The sequence below is a fragment of the Dendrobates tinctorius genome, unplaced genomic scaffold, assembly GCF_039654945.1.
Source record: "Dendrobates tinctorius isolate UK_male_01 unplaced genomic scaffold, ASM3965494v1 ptg000060l, whole genome shotgun sequence".
Classification (NCBI taxonomy): domain Eukaryota; kingdom Metazoa; phylum Chordata; class Amphibia; order Anura; family Dendrobatidae; genus Dendrobates; species Dendrobates tinctorius.
In genome coordinates this window covers 14,122,352-14,138,371 of record NW_027361728.1, presented here as the reverse complement: position 1 = coordinate 14,138,371, position 16,020 = coordinate 14,122,352, and the positions used below count along the sequence as shown (strand labels likewise).

The window sequence follows — 16,020 nt, the reverse complement described above, 5'->3', positions numbered from 1 at the left end:
CAGTGTTAGTTCACCACAAGTTACACAATAGTGATATCAAAGTGTAAAGCCATCAGGAATCCCATAAGGCAGGAAAGAAGCATAACATAATGCATCAGTGAACAGTTAGAGGTAGATGACTGTAAATGTAAGGTCCCCTCACCTGGCACCACTACAGATCGTGAACATACATAGGGAAGCAGTGATGATAATTAAAGCTGCGCTTTTTTTTTACCACAGTAATCAGATATATGAAGATCAGATGTAATGTAAGCTATAGCAACCAGATGCACCATGATAGGTAACGCCTATGTTAATTAATAGTGATGAGCGAGAATGCTCTGCTATCGTGTTATCTGAGCATGATCGGGTGTTATCCGAGTATCTCAGGTATTGCTCGAGTAATATGTTTGGGTTCCCGTGGCTGCATGATTCGAGGCTGTTAGACCGTTGCAACACATACGGGGATTGTCTGTTTGTTAGGCAATCCCCGCATGTGTTGCAGCTGTCATGCAGGCGTGGGGACTCGGACATATGACTCGAGCACGCCCGAGATACTTGGATAACACGATATCAGAGCATGCTGACTTATCACTATTAACACTTCTGCAATGTGGATTCTGTTGGCAACTCTGATTTGACTGTAATAATAGAGGAACATACAGTGATATTTTTGGCATCAAACCTATAAAACGAGAACAGACCCAATAGTTACTCAACAGGGCCCACCAGGCGCAATTATAATTTTTATATTGTTGTATTTATGAAAAAAAGTTTTTAATGGGAACCAGTCAGGCGATTCACTCTGCCTAAACTTCACGTAGTATTAATCGCAAAGTAGCTGTCGTCCAATCTGTTGGTACCATGTTAGAGTGTCTGGGAAGCCAAGTAGATTGATATATAGTTTTATTAGAAAATATTCAGTATAACCTGTGTTTTAATCATTTAAACATGTGGTCTTTCTGGGATTTTGATTCCAGCGGGTGGTCAGTGAGTGACTGGTCTAAGTGTGTATACAGAGAAAGTTGTCAGTCACAGAAAGGACTGCTCACTGGACCCAGAGCCCCAGAGGATTAAATTATTATTCATTATTATTATTCATTATTATAGCACCATTTATTCCATAGCGCCTTACATGTGAAAAAGGGGCATACATATATATGTACAATAAACATGAGCAGTACAAGGCACACACAAGTACAGAAGGAGAGAGGACCCTGCCAGCTAGGGTTCCGAGTCCACAGGGGATGGGCGATGATACATTAGGAGAGGGTAGAGCTGGTCGTGCGGCGGTTCAGTAGACTGAGGACCAACATTACTGGTTTTCCTGATTGCTACATAATTAAAACACAGATTATATTGAATCTCACAAAAATATGTATCAGTCTGCTCTGCACCACCTGCTCTATAACACGATGCCTTAAGACTATGACAGTGTGCCCTTAAGGCAAAAAGGTAACTTCACATACAGAGCTAGAGGAAAGGCTTTGTCAGAAGGGGTAGACTGCACTACCAGGCTAAGCAATTAAGGACAATAGAAAACTACTTATGCAATGTTCAGATTGTCTATTTCCTGCCTAAGTTGCTTCATATGACGTGTGTCCTTACAGTAGGGTGTTTCTTGCTTCTGAGTGATGAGGTGTTGGGGCCAATAACGAACACAGAAGAAAAGTGATGGCGGCTAGAGGCTGCTTCTTGTGTTGTGGCTCTTTCAGTGTCAAACCTTATTTGGCATTTGTTCTTCTGCCTCTAAACATCAACAATGCAACATACACCTGGACATGAATAGTGACATATCGAAAGGCAGTGCTGCTTATTTTAGAACTGTAATCATTTAAAATGCACCAACACATTGCACAGCACTGTACAGATCTTGGATTCAATAATCCCTGTTCCCATTGGGGTCCAACAATCAATATTCCAAAATGATGCTGTGAGTATGCTTTTTGGAGTGTGGTAGGCAAATGGAGTAAACCTACACAATCATGGGGAGAATATACAAAATTTCATAAAAATGTTTCACTTTAGGGGATTACTTATTTTTTTGGGAATAATCCCAAAAAATAGACATGTGGCGTGTCTTTCCAGACCGCAGCATGTCTAATTATCTTGCTGAGAAGCTCAGTCTCCGCATGAGAAATATCACCGTCCAATGTATAGAAAGCGGTGATCCCGCACGGTTCAATGAACACATGCGTAATAACCTGCGTTCAATAGCTGGCAGCACTTTGGACAGAGCGGACATATGCTGCGTCCAAAGCTCTGTCTAAGGCCTGTTTCACACTTCCGTTTTTGTGTCCGCCAAACGGATCCGTTTCCGTTTTTTTGACGGAAACGGATGTCAACGGATCCGTTTTTAAAAAAAACGGATCCTTTTTTTGACGGATCCGCGGTAACCGTAATGGAAGTCTATGGGACAAAAAAAAAAACGGATCCTGCAAAAAATGGCGGATCCGTTTTTTTACGGAAAACAACGGATTTTGACGGATTTGAAAAAACGGAAGTGTGAAACAGGCCTAATACTGAAAATGGTAATGTACCCTGATTGCTGAGAATTCAACAGAGAACAGAGCTGAGTCTTGAACGTAGCAAAGGAATGCAAACTCGGATTATGCTCCATTAATTTTACATGGGTCTGCTGGGAATAAAATACAGCACTCCACTTTCTCTGTCAGTCCCAAAGGGAATTAATGGGCAGAGTTCAAGCATACGCTCCTTAGCTTCATTCAAGAGGGGACTGCAGAAACCCTGTTCTTGGGGTTCCACAGCCACAATTTTGGGGATAAACTTGCCAATTGCTGGGTGGCCCAACTTCTTGGATGGGGTATAACTTTTTTTTTATTTTTGGAGAATAACCCTTTTCTCCATTCCAAACCCAAGGCCTCTTGTGAGGGTTACAATCACCATCATGCAACTTGCAGACAAGAAAGGTCTATTTTTCAATTTCTAAAGAAAGGGTCATGCCGCAAGCAAACCTATATAGACACTATGAATACACTTCCATATGTACAAAAGTACAATAATCTATAAATCTGTTGAAGAAATGATTATTTTATATGAAGAAATACAGCCATCGGTTGCTTTAGCTTACATTACATACACTCAGAATTGATGGCATTATATTGACCAGGAACCACTGTAGCCCGAGAATCTAGTGATGCGGATAGAAAATTTGCAGGAATAAAACTTGATCCACCTCTCCATGTTAGAAAAGGTAAATAAATCTTTTCACTGAGCTTTGATGATGTACCTATTAAATATTAAATGTGTAAAGAGGTGTCAGTCTGTATTTTATAATTATTATCTATGTCGTCAACGTAAGCAAATAACTAGTGTGGCACTAAGGAAAAGATGCAGAAGAAAAAAGTTGTCTTATAAAAAGAAAAAGCAGTACTCTATCAATGGCAAGCGTATTTTTAACTCATTTCATGCATTTTTGGGTGCAGTGTTAGTACACAGTCTGTGTACAACAGTTATACATTCAAAGAACAAGGACATCATTTAGTAAATTTAGTTTAAAAGTTCAGTCATTCTTGTTGCATGCTCTCAAAGCAAGTTTTACACCACTACACAACTTATATCTAACACTGTTCTTAAAATACATAAACATGCATCGAGATGGCACAGAAATGGTTTATCATTTGTTATTTTAGACAAATCAGAAACCATGTACACCAAGCTTTATAAAATATCAAGGAATAATTCACTTCCGTGGAATAAAGCATTTGAATAAAAAATAAATAAAAGTTGTCACGTTTTCACCAACAACCTTCAAGAATACCTTAATTTGACTGAAATTAAAGGTGTGTGAAAAAGTCCAAGTATATGAAGTGGCCTACGGTCTCGCCAATCGAACTTCGACTGCGAACCTGTCCAGCTTGAGATGGGAAAAACCTGTGGCCAGTATGTACATCACGATCCGTACACAGACCCAGTTTCAAGGACATCTGAATTCAGTTTGAGGCCTCATTCAATTGTCCATTTTTCATATACATGTTCGATCTGTGCTTTTTTAGGTATAGAACACATATCCATTATAGTCTATAACATTTCAAGACATATTGCTATACGTCTCTAGTCTCCATGGTTTTTGTGGCCCATACGCCCGTGAAAAAAAATCAGGAAACATATCAGCCTTTGATCTAAGTCATGGATCAAAGTCACCCATAACAAGTATATGAGAGAGTGAAAATCACGGCGAACACACTGATGCCATGGGTTGGTGAAACTTTGTAATTTTTTAAAGCATAGAAGAAAATCACTGGTGGAAAAAATAGACACACTGACCAAACTGATGAAAGTCTGTTTGAAAACCTTAATGAAAACGGTTCATTTCTTTTCACACGTGTGAAAACAACAGACACCTGAATGAGGCCTTTGGCTTAGAAACAATTCTAGTAATAAGAGCTTTAGGACTTGTAATGCTGGAGCGCTGCACAGTTTTTAGTTGCACAACTTCCTCAGCAACATATGCTGTATATTTCATCCGTTATTTTCACCCTTCGTTTCTGATGAAGACATATGGTATGTTTTTAAATATACTGTATGGGATTGTGACTCAAGCGAAGCAAAATCTGTCCGTAGCTCCAGCCTTACAAATAACAAATTTGTAATATTTATCGACAACATGAATTCCAGGGAAGTGTAGTTTTCCATTAAAGAAGCAGCTCCTCCTTGCAGATAAAGGACAATGTAACAGTTACTATAAAATTACAGGTCTCGAGTACTTATTATAGCTAAGATTACAAAAAGTACAAATATTGCATGGTATTACATAGTGATCACAGAAAAATAAATACAAGAAAGACTATTGTAATAATAAATGTATGAGATATATAATGGAAAATAATTGAAATGTAGCTTGCGCTTATGGGGCTCTAAGGTTAGTACATTCAGATCTATGCAGAACCTCAGCAAGCCAGCTAAAGTAACTTATGGCAAATCACAGCATGGCTGAAAGATACTAAATACTGCATCTTTATGACCATTTATTTGCAGGATTAAACCTACTACAAATGTGCGTCATGAAATTAGCAGAAGCAGCATGTCCTGCATTAGCCACCTGCATTTTCCCCCTTGCTGCCATAATGAGCTTTAAATATTTGCTACTTAGGAATCTGTGCCAACAATTAGATTAGGATAAAGATTAGAGCGACTTGAGGCAGGTTCTTGGAGTAAAAATTCCTTCAAGTCACCACGTGATTACGAAACAGAAGTCATGCAGTATTGTTTATTAAATATTTTTTACAGCGGTATATTAAATTTGTCAGGCAGATTTATTTTATGTATAGCTGATGTGTAATTTGACTACAAACATGAGAACACCAATGCAGCTTATTGCCATGTCACCATAATTTTGAAATTAGGGAGACAGAGCCAAAATGCATAACGCACAGGCCAAGATGCATGCGCAAAACTACTTACCCCCTTGTCTCCCCTGGCTTTTGAATTAAACTTCACAGTCTTTAACCTTGCTCGCTCCTTTTTCTCAACCCTGCAGGACATTTAGTACAAAGAATACAAAGGATCTACATAAAAAAAAAAAAACTACTGGCATATTTACATGGTTAGCTAATATTTCCTGCAGCTCTAGGCTAAAAGCTTTTACTTTGGGTTAATTAAATAAGGCCACATTAGAATAGGATTACTTTAATGGAAATTGAAAAAAAATAATTGAAAAGGGTAGTCTGAAATTCAAATTAATTTTCATCCTAAATCCCTATCTATTTAATGTCATAATCTAAACTATTTTCTAATAGTCACTGCAAAAACCTCTGCCCCGTCTCTGAAAAGACTAGTCATTAGTAACCTTTATCTCAGGGGCTGGGCTAGTCCCTGCGAGATGAGCACAATGACAGCGTGCTCAGATCAGCAGTAATGAGTCGACAACAGAGCGCAATCTCAGTAAGAGTTGTCCGAATACCTTGCGTCACAGACCAGCGCCGCCCTCGCAACTACTGACGTCACTGCAACCCGGGTATTCGTCTTACAACGCGCAATGACCGTGCACTCTGTTGCCGGTTCGTTACTGCAGATCTGACACAGAGCAACAGAGTGCCCGGTCATTGCGTATATCGCACACTGCTACCAGCTCCAGCAGTGGCCAGATGTAAGCATGGCATGGAGTGGACCACCACTGCTCCATCACACTGTGGCCACCATTAGGTTGCACAGAACAGCTCCTATTCATCTGATAAAATACAAACCTGCTGTTATTGTGGTTAAATGTGAAATATTTGAAACGGAGAGAATCAGCGACATTGTTACAGGACTAAGATTTACCATACCTGCGCTTGCTTGGAATGACTCCAATCTCTTCACTTTCGCCGCTTGCAGTGACTTGCCGTGCCTGCCACCATTCATCATCAGAGGCGTTAACAACATGCAGAATATCGCCAAACTTAAAATTAAGGCCTTGGCTGGGGAGGCCACTATCTTTAGTCTTGTCATAATCAAAAAGTGCTCTAAAAAATATTAAAAAGGGAACACATTTAATTTCACATTCAACTAATCCGTAACTTTTTGTCAAAGAGCATGTCCTTAAATCTTAAAGGCCTGTGGATATGTCGCCACCATCTGATTCACAAGGAAATAATAAGTAGTTTTCCCTTTTCCTCCATATGAGACCATGTCTTTAACTTATTTTTGTTAAAGGGGTTATATGACTTTTTCCCTCATGGGGCCAACAATTAACAGGCACATAGTTGCTAACTACCTTCCTGTTCAGCCTGACGTTGGCGCAGAGCAGCCACAGACTGCTCCTGTTGGTGATTCTGCTGCTTCGTTTGAGCTGCTCTGCTGACGGTGCGTTAAATGCAGCAGCAGAATCACCAGCAGCCATGACCGTTCTAAAGGGCCTGTCACACTAAGCGATATCGCTAGCAATATCGCTGTAACGTCACTGGTTTTGTGACGTAGCAGCGATATTGCTAGCGATATCGCAATGTCTGATACTTACCTCCGACCGCTCCCCCGCTGGTTATCGCTGATCGTGCGATAACGTCCTGGACCGTTTCTCGTCGTCAGCTTCCTGCTGGGCTTCCTGTGGCGCCGACGAGCGACGCGTGGACGCGGGCGGACGTCAGGATCGCCTCGTCTGACAGGTATGTAGCGACCCCCGATCCCTGCTATGTCGCTGGTGAGATCTGCCTGTGTGACAGCTCACTATTGACCACTTAGCGATGCACCAGCGATCCTGACAGCGTCATATCGCTGGTCGGGATCGCTGGGGCATTGGTAAGTGTGACAGTACCTTAAGCTGGTGCCGTGCAGAAAAGGCAGGTAGTTAGCAAATGCCTGCCTGTCAATTCTTAGCCTTATGGGGAAAAAAAGGAGATTTTTGTGTACTCACCGTAAAATCTCTTTCTCTTAGCCTCTAATTGGGGGACACAAGACCTTGGGTGTTATGCTTTCTGTCCACTAGGAGGCGACACTATGCTTAATCTGAAAAAGATTTGGCTCTGGCTCCTCCTCCACAGTATACACCCCTGGGCGGCATCCGCCTTACCTCAGTTTTTGTACCCAAGCAGTAGGAGGAGATAACAAATCCAACATAACCAAGCCTATAAACAAAGGCTACTATGTACAGCTAAAGGAACAATATGAGTACCCAACATAATAACAGCCCGCAAGGGCAACAGGGTGGGAGCTGCGTCCCCCAATTAGAGGCTAAGAGAAAGAGATTTTACGGTGAGTACACAAAAAGCTCCTTTACTCTGTCGCCTCATTGGGGGACACAAGACCTTGGGACGTCCCAAAGCAGTCCCTGGGTGGGATGCAATGGACGAATATTGTGCTGACAGGTCCCTAGACTTGGGACACTGCCGCCTGCAGTACCCGTCTACCCAGACTCGCTTCCACTGAGGACTGAGTATGCACACTGTATTGTTTTGTAAACGTGTGTAAGCTAGTCCAAGTGACCGCTTTACACACGTGTTGTGCTGAAGCCTGGCGTCGAATGGCCCAGGAGGCTCCTACCGCCCGTGTGGAATGTGCCGTGATACCGGCCGGAATAGGAGAATTGTTTAGGCGGTAGGCGTCATGGATGGTGGACCTGATCCACCTGGCAAGGGTAGCTTTTGAAGCCGGTAAACCCCTGCGAATGCCTTCTGGAATAAGGAAAAAAAGGAATCAGACTTCCGGAAGGGTGGAGTCCTAGACACACACATACGCAATGCCCTGGCAAGGTCAAGAGTATGCAGGGCCCTCTCCACTCTATGAACCGGAGCCGGGCAAAGGGTCGGTAATGAGATGCCCTCATTGAGGTGGAAATCAGACACAACCTTTGGAAGGAAGGATGGAACTGTACGGAGAACCACCTTGTCCTGGTGGAAGAATAGGAAAAGCTGTTTGCAGGAGAGCGCTGACAGCTCAAACACCCTGCGTAGCGAGGTGATTGCCACGAGGAAGACCACCTTTTGTGATAAAACTCGAAGTGGAGCTTCCTTAAGAGGTTAAAAAGGAGGTGCCTGTAGAGCAGTTAGGACCAAATTAAGGTCCCACGTATCCAGTGGACGTCTGTAAGGAGGGACCAATCTGGAGACTCCCTGAAGAAACGTCCTGACTTGTGGTTTGTTAGCAATACGCTTCTGAAAGAGCACTGAAAGCGCTGACACCTGACCCTTAAGCGATCCTAAGGATAGGCCGGCGTCCAGACGTGATTGAAGGAAACCACGAACTTTCGGAAGAGAGTAAGGGAACGGAATTCGCCCACGAGAGTCGCACCAAGTAAAATACGTTTTCCAGGTACGATAATAAACTTTGGCGGAAGCTGGTTTCCGTGCCCTGATCATGGTTCTAATGACGTCTGGAGCAAACCCTGCCTGGGTTAAAACCCAGGTTTCAAGGACCACGCCGTCAAATTGAGAGTCCCTAAATTCTGGAGGTAGAACAGGCCGTGAGACAGCGGATTGGGACGGTCTGGAAGACGCCAAGGGGTGTCTGCTGTAAGCTGAAGGATGTCGGCGTACCATGTACGTCTGGGCCAGTCCGGCGCAATTAGGATGGTCGGAACTCCTTCCTGCTTGATCTTCCTCATGACTCTGGCCATCAGGGGAAGAGGTGGGAAAATGTACAGAAGCTGGACCTGAGTCCAGTCCTGAACCAGGGCATCCGCCCCGAGCAACCTCTGATCGCGTGTCCTTGCCATGAAAATGGAGACCTTGGCATTGAGATGAGATGCGATTAGGTCCACGTCCGGAGTCCCCCAGCGATAACAGATCCGACGAAAGATTTTGGGATGGAGACCACTCCCCCGAGTCCATTTCCTGTCTGATGAGGTAGTCGGCTTCCCAGTTGTCCACACCCGGACTGTGGACCACTGAGAGTACTGATTTCTTGTTTTCTGCCCAGCGAAGGAGACGCGCCACTTCTCTCATTGCCTGGGCACTGCGAGTCCCACCTTGGTGGTTCACATATGCCACTGCCGTGGCATTGTCCGACTGCACTCTGATGTGAGAGGCCTTCAGCAGATGGCAAAAAACTTTTAGCGCCAGGAAGATAGCTCGTATCTCCAGAATGTTGATGGGCACGGTCGCTTCTATTGGAGACCACGTGCCCTGTGAAGTAGGTGCACTGCACCCCATCTTGTTAGACTCGCATCGGTGGTCAGGACTTTCCATCGACTGGGAAGAAAGAATTTTCCTTTGGCCAGTACGGGTGGTTTGAGCCACCAGTACAGTGATTTCCTGGTTGACTCCGTCAGTCGGAACTCCCTTTCGAGGGAGAAAGGGTTCCTGTCCCAGGATCTGAGAATGGCTAGTTGAAGAGGTCTGAGGTGGAACTGGGCAAATGGTACCACCTCCATTGCTGCTGCCATCCTGCTAAGGAGTCTCCTGGCAAACCGAAGAGATCGGCAAGGTATGTGGATTAACATGCGAACTGCACAGAGGATAGCTTGTACCTTGTCCTTGGGAAGGTGTACCAGACCCCTGGAGGTATCGAACAGGATCCCTAGGAAGATCAGTGACTGACTCGGGAGTAGTTGACGACTTCTTAAAGTTGACTAGCCAGCCTAGACGAGTTAGTGTGTTGATCGTGATCGAGACGCTGTCTTCGCAGTCTTTGACAGTAAGTGCCTTGATGAGTAGATCATCCAGATATGGGACGACCACTATGCCTCTGGAGTGTAGGACATCCATGGTGGCTGCCATAACCTTGGTGAATGTTCTGGGAGCCGTGGCTAATCCGAAAGGCAAAGTCACGAACTGGTACTGATTCTGCCCTATTGTGAACCTGAGAGATCTTTGATGAGCAGGCGCAATAGGGATGTGCAGGTATGCCTCTTGTATGTCTATGGAGGCAAGATATTCTCCCTGTTCCATAGCCGCAATGATGGATCGAAGGGACTCCATGCGAAACTGCCGAACTCTTACAAACTTTTTGAGTTGCGTTAGGTCCAGGAATTGGCCGAACGCTGCCTCCCTTTTTGGGAACCACGAATAGGTTGTAGCAGAGTCCTCGGAATCTCTCGTTTTCGGGAACCCGTATTATGACTCCTGCTTGAAGGAGAGACACTATTTCCTTGACCCACCTGTCCTCTGTAATAGGCAGCCAGACTTGCTGAAAGATTAAAAGTCGACCGCCTACAGGTGGCGTGTCTTCCGTATTTCGTGAGTCATGACGAGGAGAAATTCTGGAATTTCCCTCCTTTGGGCTTTGCCTGGCCTGATGTTGACCGCCAATTCTTGTCCGTCCTCTGTGCTGTCCTTTGGTTGTCCCTGTGAGGGGGAACGGTTGTAATTCTGTGAAGGTCGTGAAGCGGCCTAGCCTGAGGAGTTCCGAAAAGACCGGAACCTAGCCTGGTTACGTCGCTTAAACGTACGTTTAGGTTGCGGTTGGGGAAGAAAGGTACTCTTACCCCCCGTGGCATTGGAAATCATCTTGTCTAATTTTTCCCCGAAAAAAATCTCCCACTGACGTACGGGAGATCCTTAAGAGGCTTGTTTGAAGACGCGTCCGCTTCCCATTCTCACAGCCAGAGGATACGTCTGATTGTAATTACATTCGCTGCTATACCTGCTACGCCTCTTGCAGAATCAAAAGCTGCAAGGCGTATGTAATCTGCCACCACCGCTATCTGAACTAGTTGATCGAACATCTGAGGAGCAGACTTTTGGAGGTTCTCCTGCAATCTTTTGGCCCATAACAGAATGGCCGTGGCTGCCCACGTTGAGGTGAACGCAGGAGCCAGGGAGGCTCCTGCAGCCTCAAAGACTGAACGAGCCATGCGCTCAACCTGCCGATCTGCTGTATCCTTCAGGGTTGAGCTATCTGGCAGTGAGAGGAGAGACTGTGCTGCAAGCTTAGAGATAGGGGGATCGATTTCCGGTGGATCTGTCCACTTCTTGGTCTTTTTGAGAAAAAAAAAAAAAAGAGTATCTAGCCCTTTTTTACGGTTTTATTTACGGTTGGCGAATTTTTTGGCAGGCTGCGAAAAATGCTTATCAAGGATGTCCTGAAAGCTTGGGTGATCAGAAAAAAAACTTTAGGGACTTCAGGGGCCCCTCAAAACAGATCTTATGTTTTGGGGGTTCTTGGGGAGCATCGGATAAAACCAGCACCCGATGAATAGAAGTGATAATGTCCTCAACTAGCGCTGTATTGCTAGGAGGACAAGGAGCCTGAGACTCCTATGTTTCCTTTTCTGATTCGGAGTCACAGATGCCCTCTGAATCCTGCGCATCGCTGAGGCGTTGCCTGGAGGGAGATCTGGACCGCCGCTTTTCCGTGCCCGAAGATCTCTGTGGAGATCTGCTGCGCCAGTCTCTGGAACGAGACGGTCTAGGAGACCTAGAATTACGGTGTCTCTGCCTAGAGCGGGACGACCGTGAGCCATGGGAGGACGTAGCTGAACGTGACCTATGGGGCCGTTCACTACTAGCATTGCCAGGGACTGCCTGTCCGCTTATAGCTGGGATATGACCCTGCATAGCCTGAAGCAATGTGGAAGTCAGCGTATCTATGGACTGTGACATAGATGCGTGTAATTGGAGTTGAAACATTGACAGGAGCCTCTTGGGGCACTGACCCAGCATTTTGGGAACAACTCTAGCAGTACGGTGCATGTTGCCACTGGGAAGATTGGCTTTGCAGGCTGAACAGACTGCGCAACAGCAGATAAACCTGTTTTTTTTGTTTTTTTTCTCTCTTCTTCTTTCGGACCTGGAGACCGACATAGTGCACTGAGTGCCGGCAGGTTATTCTGACCAAAAACATTACAGGGGTGGCTATGCAGAGGAGGGAACCTATAGTGAGTCTGCGTCCACAACAGGATATTCTCCTGCTGTCCTTACCCCACCGGTGTGCTCCTAGATCCGGCGCCAGCAGAAAAACTTTGGTTCTGCGCCCCCTGGAGACTGTGCAGCGTTCTTGAGTAATATAGCAGCGCTGCTGTCTTCCCTGAGGTAAAGAGGTGGAAGGGAGGAGGGGCGGAGAGCAGAAAAAGGGCGCACAGCCAGGCAAAACCGCGCCTTCCTGGCTCGATCCGGCCCCTGTATGACGCTGTGCAGCGTCATTATCATCACCCAGGGGGGAAGGCCGGGGGCGGTAACAAGGGCGGCGGCTTCGGCTTAGGCCGAAGCCGCGGACTAAAGTACAAAATCTCCAGAGCGGCGCGGTAGTCCGGAGGGGGGCGGAAAACGAACCAAAACCCCCCCCGGATGAGTGCCATATCGCCCGGATGCCCCTATATACGCAGCGCAGCCCTGTGAAGGGTCTTTTTGACCCCTTTAGAGGGCTGACGCTGCCGCAGGGACAGGAATCCCTGCATACTGTGGCCCAAATATGACAGCCCCCGGCCCCATAGCAGACCACAGCAGTGCTGGGGCTACAATAAAGTTAGCGCTGCGAACGCAGCTCCTACCTGTGGCGTCTCAACCTAACATCCCTAGAGGGGGTTAGGGAGGGCGCTTCACCGCCATCAGGAGGAATTCTTCCTCACCTCAGCCTCAACCCAAAAAGCCCAGGGCCTGGGGAAGGAGGGGGGTTCTCGACCTTGAACCATGCACCCGAAGGGCTGGGGAGGGAGCGACATGGGGAAGAGCCATCTCTACCTCAACCGGGTACCGCTAAAAAGAGGACAGAGGAGGGAGCCATGTCGGGAGTCTCAGAGAGACCCTCTTTTCTTCATCTGTGTCAAGAAGAATCTTCTTATGGTGTGCCTCCTTGCGACACTAAGCAAAAACTGAGGTAAGGCGGATGCCGCCCAGGGGTGTATACTGTGGAGGAGGAGCCAGAGCCAAATCTTTTTCAGATTAAGCATAGTGTCGCCTCCTAGTGGACAGAAAGCATAACACCCAAGGTCTTGTGTCCCCCAATGAGGCGACAGAGTAAAATAATCTCTTTAAATCACAAAGATCCTATCTGGAAAACTAGTCCATCAGAAATGCCTTGGAGAAATGGCTCTAAGAGTTAAAGTCTCTCCTTGTGGAGAGCACATGCCTGTGGGAGATGTCTTGTAAGCCAAGTAATGCTTCTCTGAGAAAAAAAATATGGAAATTGCCTGGTGAAGGAGGAAGAGAACTTGAACTCTGGTAACACCTACTGGAAGTAGCAATCCTAAAAGTCAATATCAACCCTTTAAGGAGCCTTTCCACATGACTTGCTATAAAAGCCAAACCAGACACTCAATATTTCTCCAGACATACTTGGAGAAATATACATTTTCTTTACAGAATGCGTAGCAATGAAGTGTTCTCAATTGTATTCTCCTCCCGGGATGTGTTAAAAACTAAACACCAAGTTAGAGTTACTTGAAAACGCACACATTGCTGCAGAATATGTTACTGTCATCCATGAAACTGTGTGCATGAGCATGGCAAATCTCCTTAATGACATTTCCCAGGCACAAAAAAAAAAAAAACAAAACATAATCTGTCCGTCACTATAATGAGTCCCTAAACCTTCGTGTTCACTCTATTTTCCTTTTTAGTCACATCAGCCTTTGTGGCCATCCTTGTAGTCAGCTATTGATTACATTCGGAACTTCTTGCCTACACTCCCTTGAGATTACACTTCTTAAGAGGCAGAGCTGTATCTATTCCGCAGCTTGCACCGTACCGTCCTCAAGTTTAATTACTCCGCCTACAAAGTACCATCCTGACACTCCAATAGTCTCAAGATGGATAAAGGACTGCCCACTCAGTTTCTTCCACCATCTAATATGCACTGTCCTGAGACTCTCCTGCAGTCAGTAATTTTCGTGGTGAGGACACTGGCACCACACAGAATCAGTGTACTATAGGGGAGCATTCACTAGCCACAGCCCCTTACGGCTTCAACGTACAGTGCGCACTGCTCAGAACTACTGTACCAGTAGAGTTCTGCCTCCAGCATGCAGAGCTGGGCTTCACCGGACAAGCTACCTTCTGTTCAAAGCACAAACAGGAAACCTGTGCTCTCAATGAAATGCGGCAGGAAGGAGTTGGAAGTCACATACCATTCGACAGAAGAGGAACAGCATGTAAAATATGAGGTTTCTTCATTGCTCATAGGCTTTACAATGCTTTAAAGGGGTATTATCACGAACAAAAAATGGTTTTAATCAATAGATCTTGGAATGGAAATAAGTTCCACAATTGGATGTGTTTAAATAAAATGTTCCTGTGCAGAGATAATCTTATAAATGTGCCCCTGCTGTGTACTGTGAAATGGCTGTGTCTGACCGTGCTGGAACATGGTCTGATCATACCACAGAAAGTGGCCAGGGGAGGACACAAAAGACAGTATACAGACGGGGATTGCAGCTGATTCTTTTTGTGCGGTAAAACATTGCCTTTTCTGTTTTTAAACATTGTTTTCCTTTAAAGAATGAATTAACTGTGTTCCCCTGCTGTCCTGTCTGTATACTGTCTTTTGCTTCCTCCCCTGCCCAGGAGCTGTGGTATGATCAGACCATGTTCCTGTACGGTCAGACACGGCCATTACACAGTACACTGCAGGGACACATTTATAAGATTATCTCAGCACAGGAACATTTTATTTAAACACATCCAATTGTGGAAAACATTATTATTCCAAGATCTATTGATTAGTATGTACCGGTAATTACATATTAATCAATATGTAAGGTTTTCATTCTTTTATTACTCAACATATGAAGACTTCTTGTTTTTTTTTTATATTTCTCCGTTAGGTAAAAAAAAAAAAAAAAAAATAAAAAATAAAAAAAAATATATATATATATATATATATATATATATATATATATATATATATATATATATATATATATATATATATATATATATACACATACATATATACACAGTGTGTATATATACCGTATATATATATTTTTTTTTTAAATATACATCTTAGTTTGCTCCACTGCATGCTCAGCAGTTTTAATTACATAATTGGCATAACAGAGAATTTCACATTCTTTCATCCGACATGGCACTAGAATATTAACTGCCAATATAGAGCCAAGTCTCATCACTTACAATATCTGTGATGGGATTACTATTAGGCTATGTACACACGCTGCAGATTGGTCTGCGGAACTGAAGGTAAAACCGCAGGTAAAATCTATCACCTCTACAATGGAGGAGATGGTAAACCGCAGCAGAATCCGCAGAAAAGTGACATGTCATATCTTTCTGCGGATTCAAAACCGCAGCTTTTCTGCAGTTAAAAATCCGCAGCATGTGCACAGCAGATTGTAAATCACACAGATTTACATGCTACTGTACACAGTCTACAGAACTACTGCAGATCCGCAGCGGCCAAAACCGCAGCGGATCCGCAGCAAAAACCGCAGCGTGAGCACATAGCCTAAAGGTGCATCTGCAAAAAAACTACTGAAGCTAAATAAACTACTTCAAAAAAGTTTTCACTTCTTTCTGCTTCTTCAATGTATATATATCCCAACAGAGAGACGTTTTAAATTCTAGAGATATTTGGGTAAAGCAATCATTTAATGTTCATTCTATGACCAATTGCACACGTATTTGGTCAGTATTTTAAATCAGTATTTGTCCCACTCCTGGATTTGGCTTACAATCAGAGGAAAAGTACAATAGAAACTCGTCATCACTTCTG

The 16,020-nt window shown here is 44.6% G+C and overlaps 1 protein-coding gene across 22 annotated transcripts in view; it reads right to left on the bottom strand.

The window, feature by feature from the left end:
- Positions 1-16,020, bottom strand: part of DLG1 (discs large MAGUK scaffold protein 1) — a 322,080-nt gene that overhangs the window by 79,324 nt on the left and 226,736 nt on the right. For all 22 annotated transcript variants that reach the window (XM_073578713.1, XM_073578705.1, XM_073578707.1 and 19 more), the window contains 2 exons: positions 6,267-6,443; positions 5,404-5,473 (listed from right to left, as the gene is read on the bottom strand). In XM_073578713.1, coding sequence (XP_073434814.1) covers positions 5,404-5,473; positions 6,267-6,443 — 247 coding nt within the window. The remainder of the gene's footprint in view (positions 1-5,403; positions 5,474-6,266; positions 6,444-16,020) is intronic.